We start from the raw sequence: 20778 nt of genomic DNA on the forward strand, positions 1-20778 counted from the left end.
GTTCGTCTCATATTAGTCTCCAAATTTTCTTCTAATTGTTAGGTGCTCACTGTTGTAAGATAGGAAAATATAGAAACTCAAATGATATTTAGGATTAAAATGCATTCTATTTCCTTTTTAAAAATATACCATAAACGGTCAAGAGTTGAGATTGTCCCTGAGGTAACTTTTCCTAACAGTTCTTTCAGAAAAGGCTGAATAATAATTAGAAGGAAAAGCAGCAAACCAGTGGCCTTTCCAGCTCTAAAATCCTTTGGTTGTATGAACCTTGAGTTTGTCTGAGCCTTCTTATTGGACTTCACTCTTTGTTAAAACATTTGCTAGATTGATGGCTTAAAATTTAACGAGAAGTCATTTTCAAACTTTGTCAGCTGAATCCATTTTTCAGCAGAAAGCTTATGAATGAAGGACTGCAATATATAAAACAGATAGAAAGAAAGCTTGCATTTGGAAAAGTAAGATAGGCCTTTTCTGTCTTCTGTTTTTAAGTCCCTTCATTTTTGACCCAAGCATCCCCTACCAAGTTCTCCACACACTTCTTTATCACCTTTGGACTTTGATGAAGGCCAATGGACAAAACTTTCAATTTAGAGAATAATGATCTATCCTTAGCATGTATAAAAATTGTGTGCTGGCAGAGAAATGGTGAAATAAATGCAGAAAAAATGTTGACCTCATGTTGAAGATGTTGAAACTAGGAATATGTTTAACATTATTTGTCAGAGACGGCGCACATACTCACATAGGCCCGAGCTGGCATGTTAGTCCTAAGAGTTAGAATACTCTGGGGTGTCTGATATGGCAAGAGAAGATTTTTGTGTTGTAAATGTGATCCTGCGTTTTGCTGTGTGGGCGGGTGCTCGTCTTAATCATCCAGCTTACGGAGAGGTGAAGTAATTCCTAATGCTGCTCTTAGTCAGTGTTGCTTGGGATTCCCCTTCCAGAATTTATAATATGGTTTTAAAGTGAGAGTTACAGGATGAAGCCAGTGGATAATAGAGCAAGAAACACATACTTATTTTCTGTAGCCGCATAGGAATATGAATAAATAGTGCTTTCTGTGTTTGGAGATGATTTGACAGGGTCTTAATCAACTGACTCAACCTGTACAAAATCTAAACAAACAAACAAACAAAAACCCCCAAATTCAGAAGGCTAAATGTACTCAGTAGTTTATCCCTAAACTATTACTGTTATGATTGTTACTACGATTACCATGGTATATTATTTTTTAATGGTTTCTCATTATTTATTTCATAAGAGGAGACATATGTTTTAGGGACATTGACTTCATTTATATTTTATAATATATTTTCTTATATCCTTTGTGAACAGTTGAATTATACATAAGTAAACAACCAAAAATATTGTTCAAGAAATACAAGGAATGCAGTTATTACAAAAGGAAATTGTTGAAAAGGCTAATTAAAATTGGATTAAAAAAAAATAAAGTTGGATAGAACAGAGAGGGTAGAAATAAAGGCCACTAATATTTATTTTGAACTTCCGGGCCTGCCATAAACCAACTTCATCCTTTCCAAAATGGAAGGAAGACCCCATGATTGACAATAACTTTCATTTTTTTTTAATTTAAAATAGAGCGTTTGGAAATATTCAGCTTTACTTCATCATTTTTACTTACATAGCTTTGAACCACTTTGAAAACTAATTCTTGAAAGAATACTGAATTTTCTTTAAAGCCTTGAACAAAGAATATTATTTAGGAATTAGTAATTCAATGTACATTCACTTTTCAGTGGTCTTGCTCTGCTCCATATTTTCCTTAGATGGTAGATTATAGAATTCCTTATCATCTCCTCACTTGGCTGTGTCACGTGTTTTAATTTTAGTTCGAAGTTTAATATGATGGTAACTTTATTCTCTACCATTTTATTTGCCAGGTATTAGATATTGGCAGGTAAATATTAAATTATCATAATGCCATAGTAGACAATCCTTCCCACCTTTCAAACCAAAGACCATGCAGTTTTCATGTTTGTCCCCATTCCTTCTTTTATCGTATGGTAGAGATCCCATGAGATACTGTTTAGAGATATGTTCAGGGGTTGACTGCCACTGATTCCTAGTCTGGTCATTGGAAGAAAGAAGTGTTTCCTTCCCTCTTGAGTCCAGGACCAAGTTACAGATGGCTGATAGAACCCATTATGTATTTTAACAGTGTTTGGTATGGGGCTGACTTTACAAATCATTCTCATAATTGCTCTTTTTTTTTTCCTCCTAAAAACTCTAGATATTTTTAAGTATTACCATCTTTAGTAATTTCTAAGGCAGCAGTGATTATGGTCCCATGAACTCTGGCTTTTTGTACCTGATATTTAACACTCCCAAAGGCCAAGCCTTGGCCCTACTCCATTACTAAGAATCATTTGCTTATGGCCACATTTTTTCCTGAAACATGGTGGCTCATTTTTCCCCCTCCTAACTTTAAAACTATTGTCCAAGAATTTCAAGTAGAGGATCTCTTGGGAATGTAAAGGAATGAGCTATCGATCCTTCAGAAAATGTTAACATTCTGTTTCTCTAACATCCAAAGATAATTTTCTTTTACTGAGCCAGTGATTTGTGGACTAGTAGATCACTTCATCTCTGATTTTTAGGTGCTTCATTTGTGAAAAGTGATGGTGATGTCTTTCCGATTGATTTTGTTACTATAATAGAGGTCATGGATTGGCTTCCCAATTTGACTTCGCTTTCTATTGCTTAGCAGACGTCATATGAGTTTTCCTCATTCGGTGCTGAGTTAAAATAGCAAATCTCCCAAAACAGTACTTTGGCCCACTGTATCAGTTTTTCTAAGAAATACTTAAATATGCTCTAAATCTACAGTTACAGTAAGTGGCATTGGCTAGTGATTTGATTTGAGAATTGAGACCAAGGTCTGGATTTACTCTTTATGCATTAACACAGGTCAGATGGACAGGGACTGCATTTTAAGTCAGTAATGGAAGGCTGAAGGCTGTCTTAAACCAATCATATCAGTTTTACCCATGACTGATTGATCCCTAGGGGCAGAGCCCTGTAAGCATTTCTTTTACATGAATGGACTCTACAGAGCCTGGAGTTTCATTCATAAAATGGAGACTGAAAGGAAACGCACATACACACACACATACACTCCTACTCGCTGGAATGTCCATTTATACAGAGCTGAAGGGTGTAGTGTTCCATCAGCTGCTGCCTTTGCCAGTTGACTGGAAGTAATGATTAATGCTCATTGGTCCCGCCTGCATGTAACCTGACACTATTTATGGCCTTGCATGCTCCTAATGTATAGTGAATGAGAAGACAACATTCTCAAATCAGAAACATAAACAGGAACTGGTGGGTCTGAATTCCATTCAAATATGTCATTTCAGCCACACAGTGTTTGTCTAACTTGGATTTTACAGGCAGGAAAGGGGGAAGGGAGGGATAATTTGCTTGTGAGTTGTACTAGCATGAAAAAAGGGAGTTAGAAGAGGGAGGGGAGCATACTTTTTTAGTGTGGGATTTTTAGCTTTTTAGAGAAAACAAGCAGGATGCTTCGGCTCAGAACTGCCTGTTTTGAGTGGATGAAATGAACACACAACTGATTTCACATGTGCTACGAAGATCTGCAATTAAATGAGACAGTTTAAGGAGGCACATTTGGATCTCTCCCCGTATGTTTCATAAACGTGAGCAAGAGAGGGGAGATAAATATTATTTATTTTTTAAAGTATATGTTTGAGTATATGTTTTTAGGTTTAGAACATTGTTACAGAATTTTTTTATACTTAAAGGATCTCTATTCTCAAATGACTTAACTACTTAACAGTTTAGAGGAAAGGGAGACTTTTTATTTCATAAAATATTTTTCCCTAACATATGCATAACTTAACTGAACCCTTTTGAGGAATTTTTGTCAGATTAGATAGATGATTATTGTTTTTAGTGTGTGTGTGTATGTGTGTGTGTGTGTGTGTGTGTGATTTTTCTATTGTTTCTAATACAGTCTGGAAAATTTTAGAGACATATTCACAGATACATATAAGAAACTGAAAGAATGACATGCACATGTCATTGTGATTTAGTCGCTCTTTTCCTAAATTTAGAGAAGTATCTTTGACTGGTCAGTTCTGATAACCCTCCTCTTCAGTGTGTGGGCCTTCGCAGTTCATTGTTTTCATCCACATGTTTTTGTTATTCTTAGCGTTAACAAAAATAAAACCACTCACTTTGCATAACACTGGGAACGTTTTACTGAATCTTAGACTGGATACCTATTCGCTATCAGTGTCATTTTGAGCATGTTTTATTTCCTCTTTTGACCTCAGTTTCCTGATTTATAGAAAGGGGCAAATGATTCCTCTACCCTTTGGGTTTTCATAAGGATTAAATTGGCTACGTTTGTAAAATTACTGATACAGTATTAGGGGTGCAGACAATTATCATAAGGATTTCTCTTGGTAGGATTTTATCCTAACTTCTAGAGATTTCCTCCAAGACTGTTGCCAGCCCTTGAATAAGATGCCTCTCTTATTTCTAGTATTTACAGATATGCTTGGGTACTAGAGGGTAAGACGAAGAGATACTTTCATGTTAAAACAATCATCCCGTGCGTGGCCCACAAGGTACTGTACCATTGTGCTCTTTCTGACGTAGTGAAACAATCGTACTGAACTAACTACTAGTATTACTCATGTTCAAAGCAAGTAGAATACATCGTCTCAATACTGTGGTAACCCAAGGAGGTATGAAAGTGCGAGGACAAACGATTCATACTGATTTGGTTTCAAATCGTGTAAATTGCAAAAATCATTAAAACTTCCCCTCTTCAGAAATCTTTTGTGGCCCATTTTGGTAGCTAATGACATCTTTTCTCATAGTTTCTTTTAAACTTCTGTTCATTGTCAGAGTACAATAATGGCTAATAGTCAAAGTGACAATTGCACTTACGTTTCCTATCTGTTCAACTTTCTTTTTAACTCTAAATTAATAAAACCTTTCACAGGCTTATAAAACGTACACAATGGTGAGCTGGTCCTTATTTATGCAGGATACTGTCTCCCCAAAAGACCCAGATGCTCACAAGAGAAGTCTGTGGTTTCTTAGGTAAAATTCTATACTGTTATTTCATGTTATTGTAGCCTTTAAGTTTTAAAAGCATCTGAATTCAGATAACTGCATTACTTTTTCCCCCCCTCCAAGATTTTGCAAACACTATTCTAGGCATACAAAGACTAACATCGTTCTCTTTCTGTCCTCAAAGTCTGTCAATAGTGGATTCAGTACATCTGAGCTGTGGTAGAAGAAATATCTCTGCAGATTTTCATTATATATTCACAGTTTACTAAAAATCCTAGTGAGAAAGCTCCCATTTAAGTGTGAATGAGGTAATACTAAATTCATCACTCTCTTTTTAAGATTTCAGCCACCTCCAGCCTTTCCCTCTTCACATGAGGTTCAGTAACTAAGACATAGTATTCACATAGAGCTTTTGTGACTGACAACAAATAGGTCTTATAAAACTGGAGTTTTTTGCCATCACCCTTGCTTCAAGTAAATTCAGACATACTAACACAGGGCCTTATTTCTAGAGTCAATTACTTTCAGGTTTGTTCTCTAATAGAAAGATTGTCTGGGTGTAAAAAAATCCTTACATTAGCATCCTTTTCAGGAAACTTCATAAAATACAGTTTTCTTGATTAGCTACACAAAGTCTAGTCATGTGGCAAGTGGCAATGCAGAGGGAAAAGACACTACACTAGTTTGTGTGTGAATGCTTTTGGACTTAACTACATCTTCATAAAGCTCGTGTTTTTTGTGCACTCTGGAAAACCTCTGGATTTTGAACATTAAACTGTGAGTTGGCCAGGAAATAAGAGGAAACAAACAAAAGAATGAAGTTTAAAACAGATAAAATTGAGACGGGCTCTGTCGTAGTGATCATCTTTCTTGAATGAGATTTATGTCATGAGTTCTTGGTACAACCAATATTTCTTTAGATGATATGTAAATGTTTTTGAAAAACTTGTTTAGACTCCTTTGTTTACACTGAAACACACACACACACACACACACACACACACACACACACACACACACACACAAGCACATTTTTCATCAGTTACCTGTTCACGTCAGATGTATGTCCACACACATTTTGGCCTTAGTCTTTTAATGTCCCCGGTTTTCCATGATCAATGTGCAATACACAACATTAGGTGGATTTTATCTTGTCATATCACCTCCTCAAGGATTAAGGGTGTAGTCAGTCCATCTTTGCATTGCACACTCACATGAAAGCAAAATTACATCAAAATACAATATTGAGCATATTCCTGTCTTACTGGGATTTCTCACTTACTCTCAGAGATTTGAATGCTTCATTAAGTATCACACTGATTATTTCTACAGGAATTTAACCACAAGCTTCAAATCAAAGAGAGGTGCTTTTCCACCTTTGTTTGGAGTTTACAGTCTGAAGTGTCTCCAGTTTTGTACACTACTTGATAACGAACAATCTCAACAAATTGTAGGGATGTCTCATACGACTGTGGCAAATGGTTTCTCTCTGGTCTGGCCTGTTGTAGCTCCTAGAAGCTTCAGGCAAACCAGGCCCTGAAGGAAAGGGAACCTTCATTCTGTACCACGTGGCAGCACATATGCAAATCAGAGAAGTGCCCAGCAAATTCATAACTGCACTTTGTGGTCAGGCCTTTGGTAAAGCCTCCCAAATCAGTATTATGTTTCCCAATACAGCTTTTAAATGCAAGTCAGGAAACAGAGAAACCAACTGTTTAGTTTCATACCTGCATATCTTAATCTAAAGGAAATTTTAACAGCGTTACTAAGGGTGAAGATTAATTAAAGCAAGCGGTTTGGGGTGTTCACTTACTCTTTTTAACTTCCCCTCCATTGACTAGAGCATTAAAATGACAACAGTGCTTTGCTGCTTTGAATTTCTGCAGCATGTTGGATCAGCTTTCATCACCATGAACTCATCTGTGACAAATTATAGGCAGTTTAGTTTCCGCAAGCTTATTGGGCCCCATACTAATGCCACATTGTACAGCTCTTTGATCCATAAGTTTCAAAATAATAATAAAAAAAATCTGTTAGCCTAAATTAAATGTACGTAATTCAATTTACAGATTGAATTTAGAACTTTGTAAACTAAAGTCACTTAGCACCAAATATGAGGGGGTAAGACTGTAAAAAATAAACTCAAAAAAGAGACCTCCAAATGTTTTGAAAATGTAATCACACTTCTCACTTAAACCTTTTAAATCATACATTTATAAATCATACATTATGATGAATTTTAAATCAATGTATTTTAAATGTCATAGGTTAATAGGTGGATTTGTGAGGAACAGTACTAACAAGCAATGTAAACCATCTCAATAGATACGTGATTTCAAAATAGCAAATTAAAATACAGAAATAATTTTGGTACATACATTTTTCTAGTCTTAAGTACCCTGTTTCCTGCTGTTTAAATACTTGTGAAGTTCACTTAAAAATAGACTGTTATGGATAAGAAGTACCATACCTTGAATCCTCACTGTTCGCACACACTGGGCAAATTGTTGCCCATGCCTGACCTCATATGGATTCCGACAACCCTTTGAAGGAAATCAGCATTATTCCCATTTTATGGATGTGGAGGTTGAGAGTTAGAGATGTTAAATGACTAATATAATGTCATGCCCCCACAAAATATCAGACCTGAGATGCAAAGCCGGGTCTGTTAGATGACAAGGTGCACGTCTGTAATCACAGTACCGTACCAGTGATCCTAAGGTTATAATTATGGACGCACATAAGGGCAGGGTAAATATGCTGTCATCCTAACATCTGTGCGTGGGTTAAACTACAGCTTATTATTGTTGCTGAATTATCTAAGTTTTATTTCATGCATAAACGTAAATGAATACATGTGAAATGCTTTCACTCCCTGCTACGAAACACTTGCCTTTGAAGTCACCGCGTAGCTAGTTTGGATCTTAGTTGAGCATTTAGCTGAAGTTAAATTGTAATGCCAAACTTCATTGGTTGGATTTTTTTATTAGATAAGGTAGAAATGAAAGCAGCAGGCAATTTAATTAGCAGTAATTTTTCTGGGCAAGTCATTACTTTGATGAACTTCAGAGCAATGTTTATGGCTCCTAATTAACCATGTTAGTCATTTGATTGAATAATCACTTTGGAAATGTTTCTACAATTTGATTAGAGTCTGACCCACTCTGATAGTCATAAATTAACTGATATCACTTTAGGATAACATGACTTTAGTTACTTTAAGGGAATAAACTCCTCTTAGCCATATTTTTTCAGGCTTCTCTGGACCTTAGAAAGGACACCAATTTTAAGGATAGATTGGATTTAAACAATGCTGGCCAAGTGTCTCAATTTCAGGAGCGTGATGTTAATTTTATTTACTCTGGGGTGTAATAAATAGCATTAAGAACTGGCGTAAACACAAATATATCCTCATCTGTGTATTTTTTTTCTCCTAAATTGCTGTTCAGTGCCTTTTTTTCTTGGAATTTAGACTACAAGTTGGGCCTTTGGAATATAATGGAGGTTCTGGCTTTAGCCTTATTATGAGTCATTAATTTATTGTGACTTAATTTTAAATCAATAGAATTTGAATATCATAGATTAATAAGTAGAATTTGTGAAAAGTATTATAGAGAAAATACAACAAAAAACAGTAAGTCAGCCAGGTCAGCAGCCACATGAGTGTCGGTGAAGTTAGCCATCAAATCCTGTCTTTGATGTCAAATGTCTAGTCTTCCAGGATTCTGCTTATTTTGTACTATGTTGGAGCACTTCTGTAAGCTGTTCCTTCAACTTGGAACACTGGGTTCCTCAGAAATGCTTGCGTTCCCTTTCTTCCTCTTTTCCTCCCCCTCTGGGGAGGGAAGGGCTATGTTTAGTCACACTTATGTGTAATAGGGTTTAACCTATACGTTTTCCTCTCGCTGCCTCTCGAGCCAGCCAGCTGTTTTTACAGCCACACTCCAGCTGGGCAGCAGTCAGTAAAAGTATTTTGTGGTGGGGTGTCAACACCCGTACGGCAAAATGCCTGCCTCTGAGCAGCTGGTAAGCCGATGGCAGAGTCATTAACGCGCCCTCCCTTCCCGGCCCAGCTGCATGAAGGACCTTACGCCTTGGCGAGAAATCAAAATAAGCTTAAAAATTAAGTTGAATTACCATTGGTTAAAAAGTTGGGATAAAATGGATTGCTAGCTGTTTGATAACCCAAAAGGTCAACTGCACGGCCACCCTCTCATAAGCCCTGATAAAGGCTTAACCCTGCCTTTTTAGGGTCAGAATTACAAACCATATAATACTTTATGTAAAGAAGAGACATGATGTAATAAAATGTTTGATAATGAGTTTTCTACTACGTTCAGCGGGTGAGTTATGGATGCCTGCATACTCTTCAATGTTATTGCTATTAGGGATGGCCACTAAGATATTTCTGACTAAAACTACATGACATAAACTCTTTTTCTGTGAAATCATATCTCATATTTAGGTTTAAATTCATCACCAGGCACATTTTTGGAAAGTCAGATGGACTTAAAAAATGGAACATGCCAGACAAGGAAAGGATACTCTCTGGGCCAAATAAATAGTGCTGATTTGTCTATTACAGCATGAACGTCTACAGATAAAAACGTCTACAGATATAAAGAGTTAAAGGTCTTTAGATTCCAATTTACTTAAATGTTATTACTTGTTCAGAAGTCATGTACCTACTACAAGTGGTGGAAAGGAGGACATATTCTTATATTAAATAGCACACTTATCGTATATATTTTACACATTTATTTTTGTTTATGTTGTTTTAAAAACTTTAGTAACCCATACAGAAGCTAGGATCAGCTTCATCACATTTGCACATTCCTTTGGAACCTACGTTACATGCAGGGTTGGGCCCAGGTTTGTGGTCCCTCAAGCTCGTAAAACTTGGGGAACCTTCTGAAAGAAAAAGAAAATGAAATGACACGAACAAAATTAGGTATAGGGTCTCAGGAGGACTCTTGCAAGTGGAGGGGCTTGAGGTTGAAACTTCATTGTCTTCACCGTGACTCAACCTCTGGTTATGTGAGTGAACTTTTATATTCAGAATCAAAGACCCTCGGGCTGTAATACAGTTTAGATGGCATCTGACTCAGCCCTTTATTTTATATAAGCTTAGACGCGAAATGGCTTATCTCAAGTCATGTAGTTTTATTAGTAGTAAATAAAGAACTTGAATTTTAATCTTTTGTCTCCTAATGTCTATTTCTTCTCTCCTGTATCTAAGCTACTAAACACATTAGATACATAGCCATCACTATGACTCAAGTTTAACCATTAACCAAGTTTATTTTCTCAGGGATAAGTTAACTTGGTCACATAGGCAAGGCTTCACTCTTAGGGTAATAAAAGCATTTGCTGTAAAATTGTTGGATTTCTCTTTTATAGCCTCACTGGTTTTGTATATGACCGGTGTGCTTAACAGCATGAAAAGCCAGTCATGTTTTTATCTGAGGGAAAAAATAGCAATCACCTTAATAGTTTTAAGAGTTGTAACAATTTTGTCTTTTCATAATTATTTCTATCCAGTGTTCATGAAAAAAAAAAAACTATGAATAAGTCTTTTATTGATCTTTGCTTTGGATGCCATGGGTTATACACATTTATTCCACAGATGTCCTGAAATGTCTTTTAACTCATGACACTGTTTATTTTGAGGACACTGTCACATTTGCGTGGGGTTACTGCTCCAGCCAACTTTAGTAAGGTTGATGTGGGTAAAACCCTGAATTCACACGCCTGTTCACAATAATTAGTGTTCACCGTGATTGATTTCTCTTCCTTACGTTTCTTGTGTGGTTCCTGCCTGAAACGTTAACTATGTGTTGACAGCTTCCCCTCCTGGAGACTCGTGTCAGTTTCTGTTACTTTCCTGTCTGCGCTGCGTCCACTGATAACAGCATTCTCTTCAGCTCCAGAATTCTCTTTGACTAATGTTGTTTCTTCTTTCAGAAGTGCCTAGCTGCCACTCCATTTATATGAGGCAAGAAGGCTTCCTGGCTCATCCCAGCAGAACAGAAGTTAAGTTTTCCATTATTGACACTCTCGTAAATACCTGTCCACACAATCAGAAATCCTAAGGGTGCTGTCACATAATCATGATATTCTATGGGAAAAATCACTATGTCCACTAAACCGTTATTTTAAAATTTGTCTTCGTAAAGTTAAAGGAAGATTTTTCAGGTCTTGATATCTTGTATTTGGTTGTTAACATGAGTCATATGCATATAAACAACTGAAAAGTGGATTTCTCTGTTCTTTCTTGCCAACAACCACATCCTTTTCAAGTGGAACATGTGCTTTATAGATCACCCACCTTACTGCTCTCTGCTGAAATGTATCTTCGAGGAATTTTCAGTTTTGCTTCAGAGACCTAAGTCATTGTTTTGAAATAAAACACAGTAGATTTAAATACACTCACCTTTAAACATCCTGGATTTTACATTTAGGACAAGTAATTGTTAAGAGTGGACTTTCACAGAAGAGTCCTACAGAAAGTTTTTGTTGTGGGTGTGTTTTGGTAACCATGGTGGGAAAGTTTTGTTCTAATGGACATGATACCTGCAAAGTAATGGATAAAAATGATGTTATCTGGATAGAATCCCCATTAAAGTATTTCTGGGATTATGGTCATGGTCCTTGATGTAAACACTGTGTATCTTCAGTGAAATGACTTAGATCCATCCTTTTAGGTTGAGTCTAGCATTGGTTGATTTCTGTGAAGGACATTAATAGAAGTAACTCCCTGTGTTTAAAGGATAGTAAAATAAGATAGTACGTCCAGAATATCTGAGATCAAAATTTCTGCACACATGCAATGTAATTCTCGTTGCTGTTGTTAATATTATGTACCTATCGCAGAGACCAATACATTTGAGAAATAAAACTGTGACTAATCCACATGAAATTTCTGCCTGGTGATTAAAGATAACAATAATTAAACAAAGGTCTCCCACTCAAGGATATTTGGGGGGAAAATAAAGGCTATTTGGGGGAGAAAATGTTGTGAAAAATTGTCAGCTTATTTTGCATTTTTTCTGGGGACTTAGTTATGATATAGTGGAAAAGGAAGGTTCTTTTTTTTTTTTTTTAATGCCTTGGTTATTGAAGGTGAAAACATGAGATGGTTAACCTAGCTAAATATTTCTGCAAGGAAGTGAGGAGGTAAACCTTATCTGTTTCAGTTCTTCAGGGTAGTAATGCAAAGTAAATGTCAGTAATTCAGTCTGATTTCCCTGTCATCTGACTGAATCATGAAACTTGGAAGAGAATGGAAAAGATGATACATTATAAATCCCACATTTGCCATGAGCTCTATGCTTGGGTTAATAATAAGAGAAATAGCTGACTCTCCTCCATTACTTTGCTAGGCACTCTTCTAAAGTTGCATGTATTAATCCATTTAATCCTTACAACAACCCTCTAAGGTAGGTGGTTTATTAACATTCCCATTTTATAGATTAGGAAACTGAGGCACGAAGGTTAAATAATGTATCCGAGGTCATGGAGCTGAAAAGTGGAGGAGTCCTTTTCTATCTCCATTTTTGTGTTAATGGTTATATTTTGAATTGTTTGTGAGCTTTATTTCTGTCATGAATAAATGTCTCCCATTTCTCCCCACAGGCTGCATGTTTGAAAAGGGTCCCAGGCAGTTTTTTGATGACACTTGTGTTGTCCCAGAGAAATTCGATGGTAGGTTTTTCACTGTGTATCAAGTTCTGATGTTTGTCAGAGGGCGTAGAGAACTCACCCTCTCCTCTCTTGAAAACAGTCTGCATCACTACTGGAAAATTTTTATGCACATCACTTAGCATGCACTCAAGTCTTGCTGAACTTTACCTCTTATAAATTCCCTTTCCTTCGCCCATTAAGAAGCTTTTTTCTTTTGTCCTATGAGAGATCCCATTTTTAGAGATATACACAGTCTCCTTCTCGCTGAGCTTTATGTAGAGTGAGAGGGCCCTTTCCATCGCCCTGCTGAGCACATGCAGCTTGTTGTTGGAGATTTATTGAAAGCTGATCCCATAATTAACAAAGCAGAGCAGAAAGCATGCTACTGTGGATGCCCAGATGACTAATGCAGGCTCTTTTCCTTTTATTGTTCGTGAAAAGATGCATTATGGAACACGGGAACAACATAGCTGCCCATTCAGTTAGTGGTGGTTGAGTCCTCCTTTTCTGCTCTTTCCCTGGGAAGATGTTCATCACTAATGTGACATTACTTTGTAATTGCTTAAAATGGAGTTAGGAAAGCATTGCCTTTTTCATATCCATCGCTGTGGCACTGGAAATGAAAATATCCACCCCCCCCCCACCCTGTTAGAAAGGAGTGTCAAGTTGGATAGAATCTTCTTTTCTTGACAAAAGTGGCGGAGTCCGCATCTCCGAGGAGACTTGGGTAAAAAGTGAACAGCTAATTGACTTGGTGGTTCTTCGGCGTGGTCTCCAGATTTCCTGCTCTGATTGTTTCACAGGAAACGAGCAGGGGCCTTCTGATTAGCTGATTGCACGAACTTTGGGGATCATGCCTGTAATGACTCGGTAGCTCTCAGGAGTTTTTAATTGCCATTATTTAAACAGCGAAGTGCATGCGCAGATTGCTTCTCAGTCTCTAATTAGTGGCTTGAAGACTACTGTGTTCCCCAGGCTTTTGCTGCTTACACTTCTCAGAAGGGGTGGGACGTCTTGGGAAGATCTGTTTCTTTCGCCTCCCTTTAAATTGCTGAATTCTTGCTAAGTTCACGGGGTTGTTTTTGTTTGTTTTGTTTTGTTTTTTAATACCTTTATTGTGGTATGATTCCTGTAGAGTAAACTACACATATTTCAGGTGTATAATTTGATGAATTTTGATAGGTGTATACACCAGTGAAACCACCACCACAGTCAAGGTACGGATCACTTCCTCAGCCTTATTCTCTAATAGACGTTAGTTTAAACCTTTGAGATTCAAAGGTGTGACCTGCGTTTACTTTACTTAGTACCCTCAGCAGAGCATCAGAGTTCTTAAAATCCAGCTTTTTTCTCTTGAGATAAAGCATAAAGTCTACTTTTGGGAATGACCTTAATCACTTTCTTTCATTCTTAGTGAGTTTAACATTTTAAGAAATGTAATAATCGGTATGGGCATATAAGGAAGAAAAATAGCTCAAAACTGTAGACAGGATTATGATTTAATCTAATAGGGTGAAGTCAAAGTTACACTAATGTTTGGGGAAACTGTCTTAATTGTTTTTTTCCCTTTGACTTTTAAATACTCCTCAATTTTATACTAAGAAAATATTTTTGGAAGATAATATTGGGCTTATATTTTATAAGGACTAGAGAATAAGAAGAAAGAAAAACAAAAGGTTATTGTTTCATTGCACACGGCCAGTAGGATCAATCACATTTACAGGCAGAAGCAATCCAGAGATTAGAAAATGTGACAGTGTTTCACTCGTTCTGAAAAATTGCTCAGTTACCCCCATGAAAATTTGTAAATCTCAGAAGGAAATACTGAGATAAATAAAACTGTCATTGAAATCAATATGAAGAGACATTTCTATATTATATAACTTAGACCAGAACAACATAATGATTTTTTAGCAGCTATTTAGTGAATAATTTCATTTTGGTTTAGGGTTTTAAAGTGCTGTTCTTTCTGCAAGTATTTTGAGAGGTGAATTTCTGTTTCCTGACCAGAGGAAAGTTTTAAAAAGCTTGAGATTTTCTTCTGTTTTATAATTTATACTTAGTGTGACTAGATCAGCTTAAATATATTGTCTGAATCGTTTCTTTAGTGGAGGAGAGAAATTCATGCATTAACAATGATATGCTTGTCGGGCCCTAGACATTCAATCCCCAATGTGACCAGTTCCACATATTTTTGAGATAGATTGCTGGAGATAGAAGTAAATAATCAGTAGTTATGAAACTGAGTTGTGTTTTTGTGTGTGTGTTTTCTTTTAATTTGTTTGTTTGTGAAATCAAGATTTCTGGCCAAATTTATACCAAACAATTGGAGATGAATACCTTTACTGCTGTAATCTATTTAACAGATTTTTACACTTCATATGACTAGCAAGCAAATGTAACACAAACAAACCTTTCTTGTTTAAAAATATAGATATACTGAAGGCTCTGGTGTATACATGTTTGTTTGTGTGCATACATTTTTACTGGACTTTTAGAAGAAGAATAACAAGCTAAATTCAAGTGAGTGAAATACAAACAGGAGATAAAAATGATAAAAATTTTCATTTGCTGCCAATTGAGAAAGAGATAGTGCCCGTGTAAAGGTGTGGAAGAAAGATGGTATGTTGGTGATCCAGTATGCCCTGAATTGCCATTGACATTTTCCTAATTTGTATAACGTGCAGATTACTTAACTGAGAGTTTAAGATGCTATTAAATTTGCTTTGAAATATTTGCATTACAATTTTCAATAGTTTGTCATGTGTAGGTCAGTGAGGTATTTACAAATTATAATTTGCAGAATTTAATTTGTGCAAATAAAATGCCCAGAGCTTAAACCTGATTACTCCCTCTGCAATGTTGCTTAGAGCAGTGAGTAATGGCATTAACAATGAAGCAGAAAAGTATGATTAGATACTGTAGTTTTTAAGAGTGTCTAATGATAAAGAATTTAAACAAAGGTTTTGTAAGTCAGTGACATCTATGGATTTATTCCGCACTTGTGTGTATTTATATTGACCATTATATGTTGTATATAGTTGTCCATAAGTTTGTAGATTCCTGACTTGTATTTAACTTTTTAACTATTTTCAATTCCTATTTAATGGTAACATTGTATTTCATAGAAACCCTTAAAGTGGTGTGGTTTAACTATTTTAGTGATTGGTTTCATGTAAATTTTATGTGAGTGTCATAACATGGCTAATAATAGAAAATTAAAAAATTTTTAATTTAGGAGACATCAAACAAGAGCCAGGAATGTATCGGGAAGGACCCACATACCAGCGGCGGGGATCACTTCAGCTCTGGCAGTTTTTGGTGGCTCTTCTGGATGACCCTTCAAATTCCCATTTCATTGCCTGGACTGGGAGAGGCATGGAGTTTAAACTGATTGAGCCTGAAGAGGTAGGTTTAGTAGATTTTCGGTAGGAAAATCAGATATGTTATAATAGAAACATATATTTGATCCATATGACCAAAATATAGTTTTTAATTTTAAAACTTTCAGGAGACCTTTTGAATTAAAAAGTAAGCCCCCCCCCCAAAAAAATAGCATGCATACATTTCAAATAAGAAATGAACATGTTGCAGGCTTATTCCAGTTGAATACCATCCTATAGAATTTATTGAAGAAAATCAACCAGAACATCATTAGCATAATCCTTTATTTGAGAATGCAGGGCTTGGGAAGTCTCTTGAGATGCTGTTAGGTTGGGGGTGTTTGATGGTCTTTGAGGAAGAGAGGGTGGTCTGTCACAGTTCAAGTTTTGGTTAGCAGTTATTATTTGGATAATCTTGATTTTTGTGGAGGGGACTAGAGAGGATCATTTAGAGACCAAAGTCACGTGTAAGAGGGTGAGGACTACTTAGAGACCAAAGTCATGTGTAAGAGACACAGCTGTGGGGGATAAATGCACACAAGGGTCACAGTGGACAATCCTCACTCAAGTATTTTTTAGGAGACTCAGACCTGTAGGAACATTGCTTCCCTTTGATTATTGGTGCCGTCTGTTTCAGTGTCACCAGGATACCTATGCACGCTGCACTGGAGGGTAGGAGTAAAGTTTAAAATGTCACCATAATACCTAAGAAATTACCAAAATGAGAGGACTCTAGATAGAGATAATATGGGTAAATGGAACAAACACCTTTCAACTAAACGTTCAGCTGCCTTACCTGCTCCAACCCGTCCCCATGGCGCCTACCAATGGAGTACTTTCCTTAAGAACTTCTCAGTTCAAGTTTTATTCTTTCCAGGACTAGTTTCGGCTTAAGCCTACTATTATTATTACAGCATAACCTACCAAATAGCTTTTTGGACCTCCAGAGAAAGGTGTCTTTCATATGAAATGTTTGTGTCTTATTAAAGATGCTTTCTCTGCTACTATTAAAACTGACTGATCCTCTTGGCTATAGGATCTAAACATCTCAGAAAAGTTGAACGATTCAGCCAGATATCCACCTATTTTTTAACCCAAAGTGATGAGTTTCATATAGACCAGACATTGGCATCCTAGGCTAATGGGCCTATGCGTCCTAAATTTTCTGTTATATGAAACTACGTAGTCAATCATAATCGGGTAACAAGCCCTAATTTGATATCCAGAAGATAAGGTGATATTACTCATTAAGATTTAAGAGATTATGTGACTCAAATATGTATTAAATAAAGTATGAAATACGAGGAGCTAGTTAACACAGTTAAGTCTACTCCGGGTTATGTCAATAACCTGGTAGCACGAGAGGGTATTTTTGCATCTCCCTTACGCCGCACCAAGCACGCATGCGCAGAGAGCTCACTATCAGAATTGGAAAGTATCCATTCTCAAGTATGCGTCTAAAACTTAATTTGGCTGTCAAAGGAAATTCATTTTTATGTAGACATACTTAACTAATGTAAGTGAAAGAGCCGCGAAAAAGTGAAGTACCAAAAATCGAGACTAGAAACACTTGACGTGACGTAATTTGAAAGCCCTTTAACGGATGCGGATGTAAGCTCTTCAGCTCATGAAAGATGTTAATCGCTGCAAGAGTTGGTTCATGCTGGAACTGAGTACATTCAACAGGAGTTTGTATCAGACAGTTACTGCCCTCCATCTGTGATTAAAATAAGGTAAGCAGAAGGAGAATTTTAAAATTTCTGCCATATATTAAGATGGGGGAAATTTCTGAATAATGTGATTATGCATCTACTCAGAAGTGTAAATCTTCTTATGCAAGTGATTAAGTTTGTTATATAGCAATGGTTGATTTTTAAGATGGTCAAGTTTGAACAAATAGAATAGAAGACTTGACCAGAGGACCATTAAGTTGCATCAAATTGTGAATTTCTGTGATTTCTTTTTTTAATGCCGGGAAGGAATACAGTTACATCTGTTCCATACAACAAACCAAGACTTACACACCTTTTCTGTAGTCAACTCATAAAGGAAAGAAGGGCTGGGTAATTCAGAGTCAGTAGACCATTTCCAAATAGTAACCAAGTCCCTGGAGATTGTGCAATAAGCACTAAATGTCTCCTAAGGCCCTTTGTTCAAAATGAAACATTCCATTTCTGATTGTTATGTCGCTCACTGTTACAGTTGCTTCCATCAGGCAGTGACTGTGCTTTTATGTTTAAATTTCTTCTTTGGGAAGTGTTTGTGAAATTTCTTTAGCCTGTGGCCCATGGTCACCCATTTCTTTCGACTCCCCAGCAGTTCTTTGGGAATCTGTGACAGCACAGCTCATGAAAGGTGGCTCTGAAGCCATCCTTGTTGGAATTACTCATTGGTTCAACTTCTTTATATATCATCTTGCAGCTTAAAACGGTATTGAGTGAGACTGCAGTCTTACGCTGATGATCTGCTCAGTGTGTTTAGCTAACTTTAGCAAGCTTATAATCTCTAATATCTCTCTTTTTGGAGATATTTGAGATAATAAGATGTTATTTATTTATTTATTTTTACATTTTTTTAATTGAGTTTTAGTCATTTTACAATGTTGTGTCAAATTCCAGTGTAGAGCACAGTTTTTCAGTTATATATGAACATACAGAGATGTTATTTTTGAATTAATCATAGAGCCTAGGGAATTATTTCAAGGAACAGCTATTAACATAACAAAGTATCCATAGGACCTAGGGCAGAAGTCTTTGGATAATGTTCAAGCTTGCGCTAGAAGAGTTATCAAGATGTCTGGTAGCCAGGCCCCGAATGTGGTTTCCAGGTTTGCTCTTGCATCTTCAAGCATGATTTTAAAAAACAAATTGAATACTTGAACTATTACATTTTCCTATGTAATTTATTTGATAATAACAGTAAATGCTATACAACCTTGATCTTTTCACTCTCCTTACTAACAGTGAAGTTTTCATTTGAAAGAGTGTTATAATGAAGTCACTGAAAGTTATGCCACCATTGTACCTGCTCCGTGTTGAGCATGGTACCTTGGCTTATAGTGGTGATTGGTGGGTGTTCATATGTGAGGGCTGAATGGACTTTCTTAGTTTGTCGGTAGGTAGCCTGGAAATTATTTACGTTGTCTGTTAATTTTAATTTTCAGTCTTCTTAAAAAAATTTATTGTGGTAGGAACACAACATGGGATCTATCTTCTTACCAAATTTTTAGTGTACATCCAGTATTGTTAACCGTAGGCCTGGTGTCATACTGCAGTTTTCTAGATCGTATTCACTCATCTTGCATAACTTGTCTGCATCTCCTAGGCTTATTGGTATGTCCCATTTCCCTCAACTTTATGATGAATGTGACATTTAAACAGCTCTTAAGAATAAATTTGATTGCTCTAAAATGTTTACTAATACCCACACTGCTGAGAATTAACTGGCATCGTAAAAGTCAAATTCTGCTTATGGTGTTAAAAAAAAAATCATCTTCCTCTCCCCAGAGACTTCCACTGTGTTGTCTTAAAGTTTGTTAAAGTATTTTACTTTCTAGGTGCCTCCTGGTGAATTTCTAGAAAAGAATCATTTATAAATGAATAAGTGTTCAGAAATTGTTGTTCAATTTCAGGAGCTATTGATCATCCATTCCCATGTCCCTCTGGGTTTGCATGCTGTTCAGTTGTCATGTCTCTCAAAGATTTACTGATGTCCATTGTTAGCTTTGTAAAAGACATTTATGTAGAAAGGATTGTTTTCACTTCTGATTGCCACCCTCCCATTTCACTGTTGCTCAGAACATTTACATTAAAATGAAGTTTATTTTTGGAACATTAAGATGTACCTGCCACTGTGACTGTCTGCTTGGGTACACAGTTAGATCCCTGTGACATCACATCTTCCTGCTCTTAAAAAAGTGCACTGATGATGCCTGTGACTGAATTACACTGTATCTTCACTCAGCAAATGCAAATCAGTGAGAGAGAATAGCAAGGATCACTGTTTTTTAAAGTAAAAAAAAACAAACTCTGGAGAAAGATAATTGCTAATAGAGACAGAGTGATCTCTCTGCAAAGCAGTCTATTTTAGTATGTGAGACACAGAGACAACTTGGAATTCCGTGGGCATAAAGGGAAACACTGACCCTATTAGAAAATGCTCTCTCGAGGTTGCCTAGGTATGCATGGCAGCTGCAGTTTCTGCTCTGATTAAGCAAAAGTGGAAATTAATGAGGATGTGGCATTAACAGAGGGTTGCAGAAGCAGGCCACCCTGCTCTGGATACTGCTGCAGCTAGCCAAGGGTGGCGGTGAGGTGGGGGATGCCTAAAGCTCTGTTGAAGAATTCTGTTTGCCAGAGAACTTGCTTCTCCAGAGCCACATCATAAAAAGCCCTGAGATTGTTCTCCAAACAACAAAGTAGACATTCTGCTTTAGAGATTTCTGTTTGTGCACTCACATACACGGTGACCTTTTTCACTTCCTTCTTATTTTTAGCATCCAATTACTATTCTCTAAATGAATGCGTAATTCCCAGTTTAGTATTGGCTACAATTTTATTCTGATGCTGCTGCAGGCAATAAAAATTATTTGCAGTTCAGCTTACTAATTTGTCTACTCTTTCCTCTGCTGCACACACTAGGGCAC

General features: G+C 36.7%; 1 protein-coding gene across 6 annotated transcripts in view; it reads left to right on the forward strand.

Moving 5' to 3' along the window:
* ETV1 (ETS variant transcription factor 1) overlaps nt 1–20778 on the forward strand; it is an 89673-nt gene that overhangs the window by 60605 nt on the left and 8290 nt on the right. For all 6 annotated transcript variants that reach the window (XM_074367415.1, XM_074367413.1, XM_074367414.1 and 3 more), the window contains 3 exons: nt 11032–11098; nt 12701–12771; nt 15989–16158. In XM_074367415.1, coding sequence (XP_074223516.1) covers nt 11032–11098; nt 12701–12771; nt 15989–16158 — 308 coding nt within the window. The remainder of the gene's footprint in view (nt 1–11031; nt 11099–12700; nt 12772–15988; nt 16159–20778) is intronic.

The sequence above is a fragment of the Camelus bactrianus genome, chromosome 7 (assembly GCF_048773025.1).
Source record: "Camelus bactrianus isolate YW-2024 breed Bactrian camel chromosome 7, ASM4877302v1, whole genome shotgun sequence".
NCBI lineage: Eukaryota > Metazoa > Chordata > Mammalia > Artiodactyla > Camelidae > Camelus > Camelus bactrianus.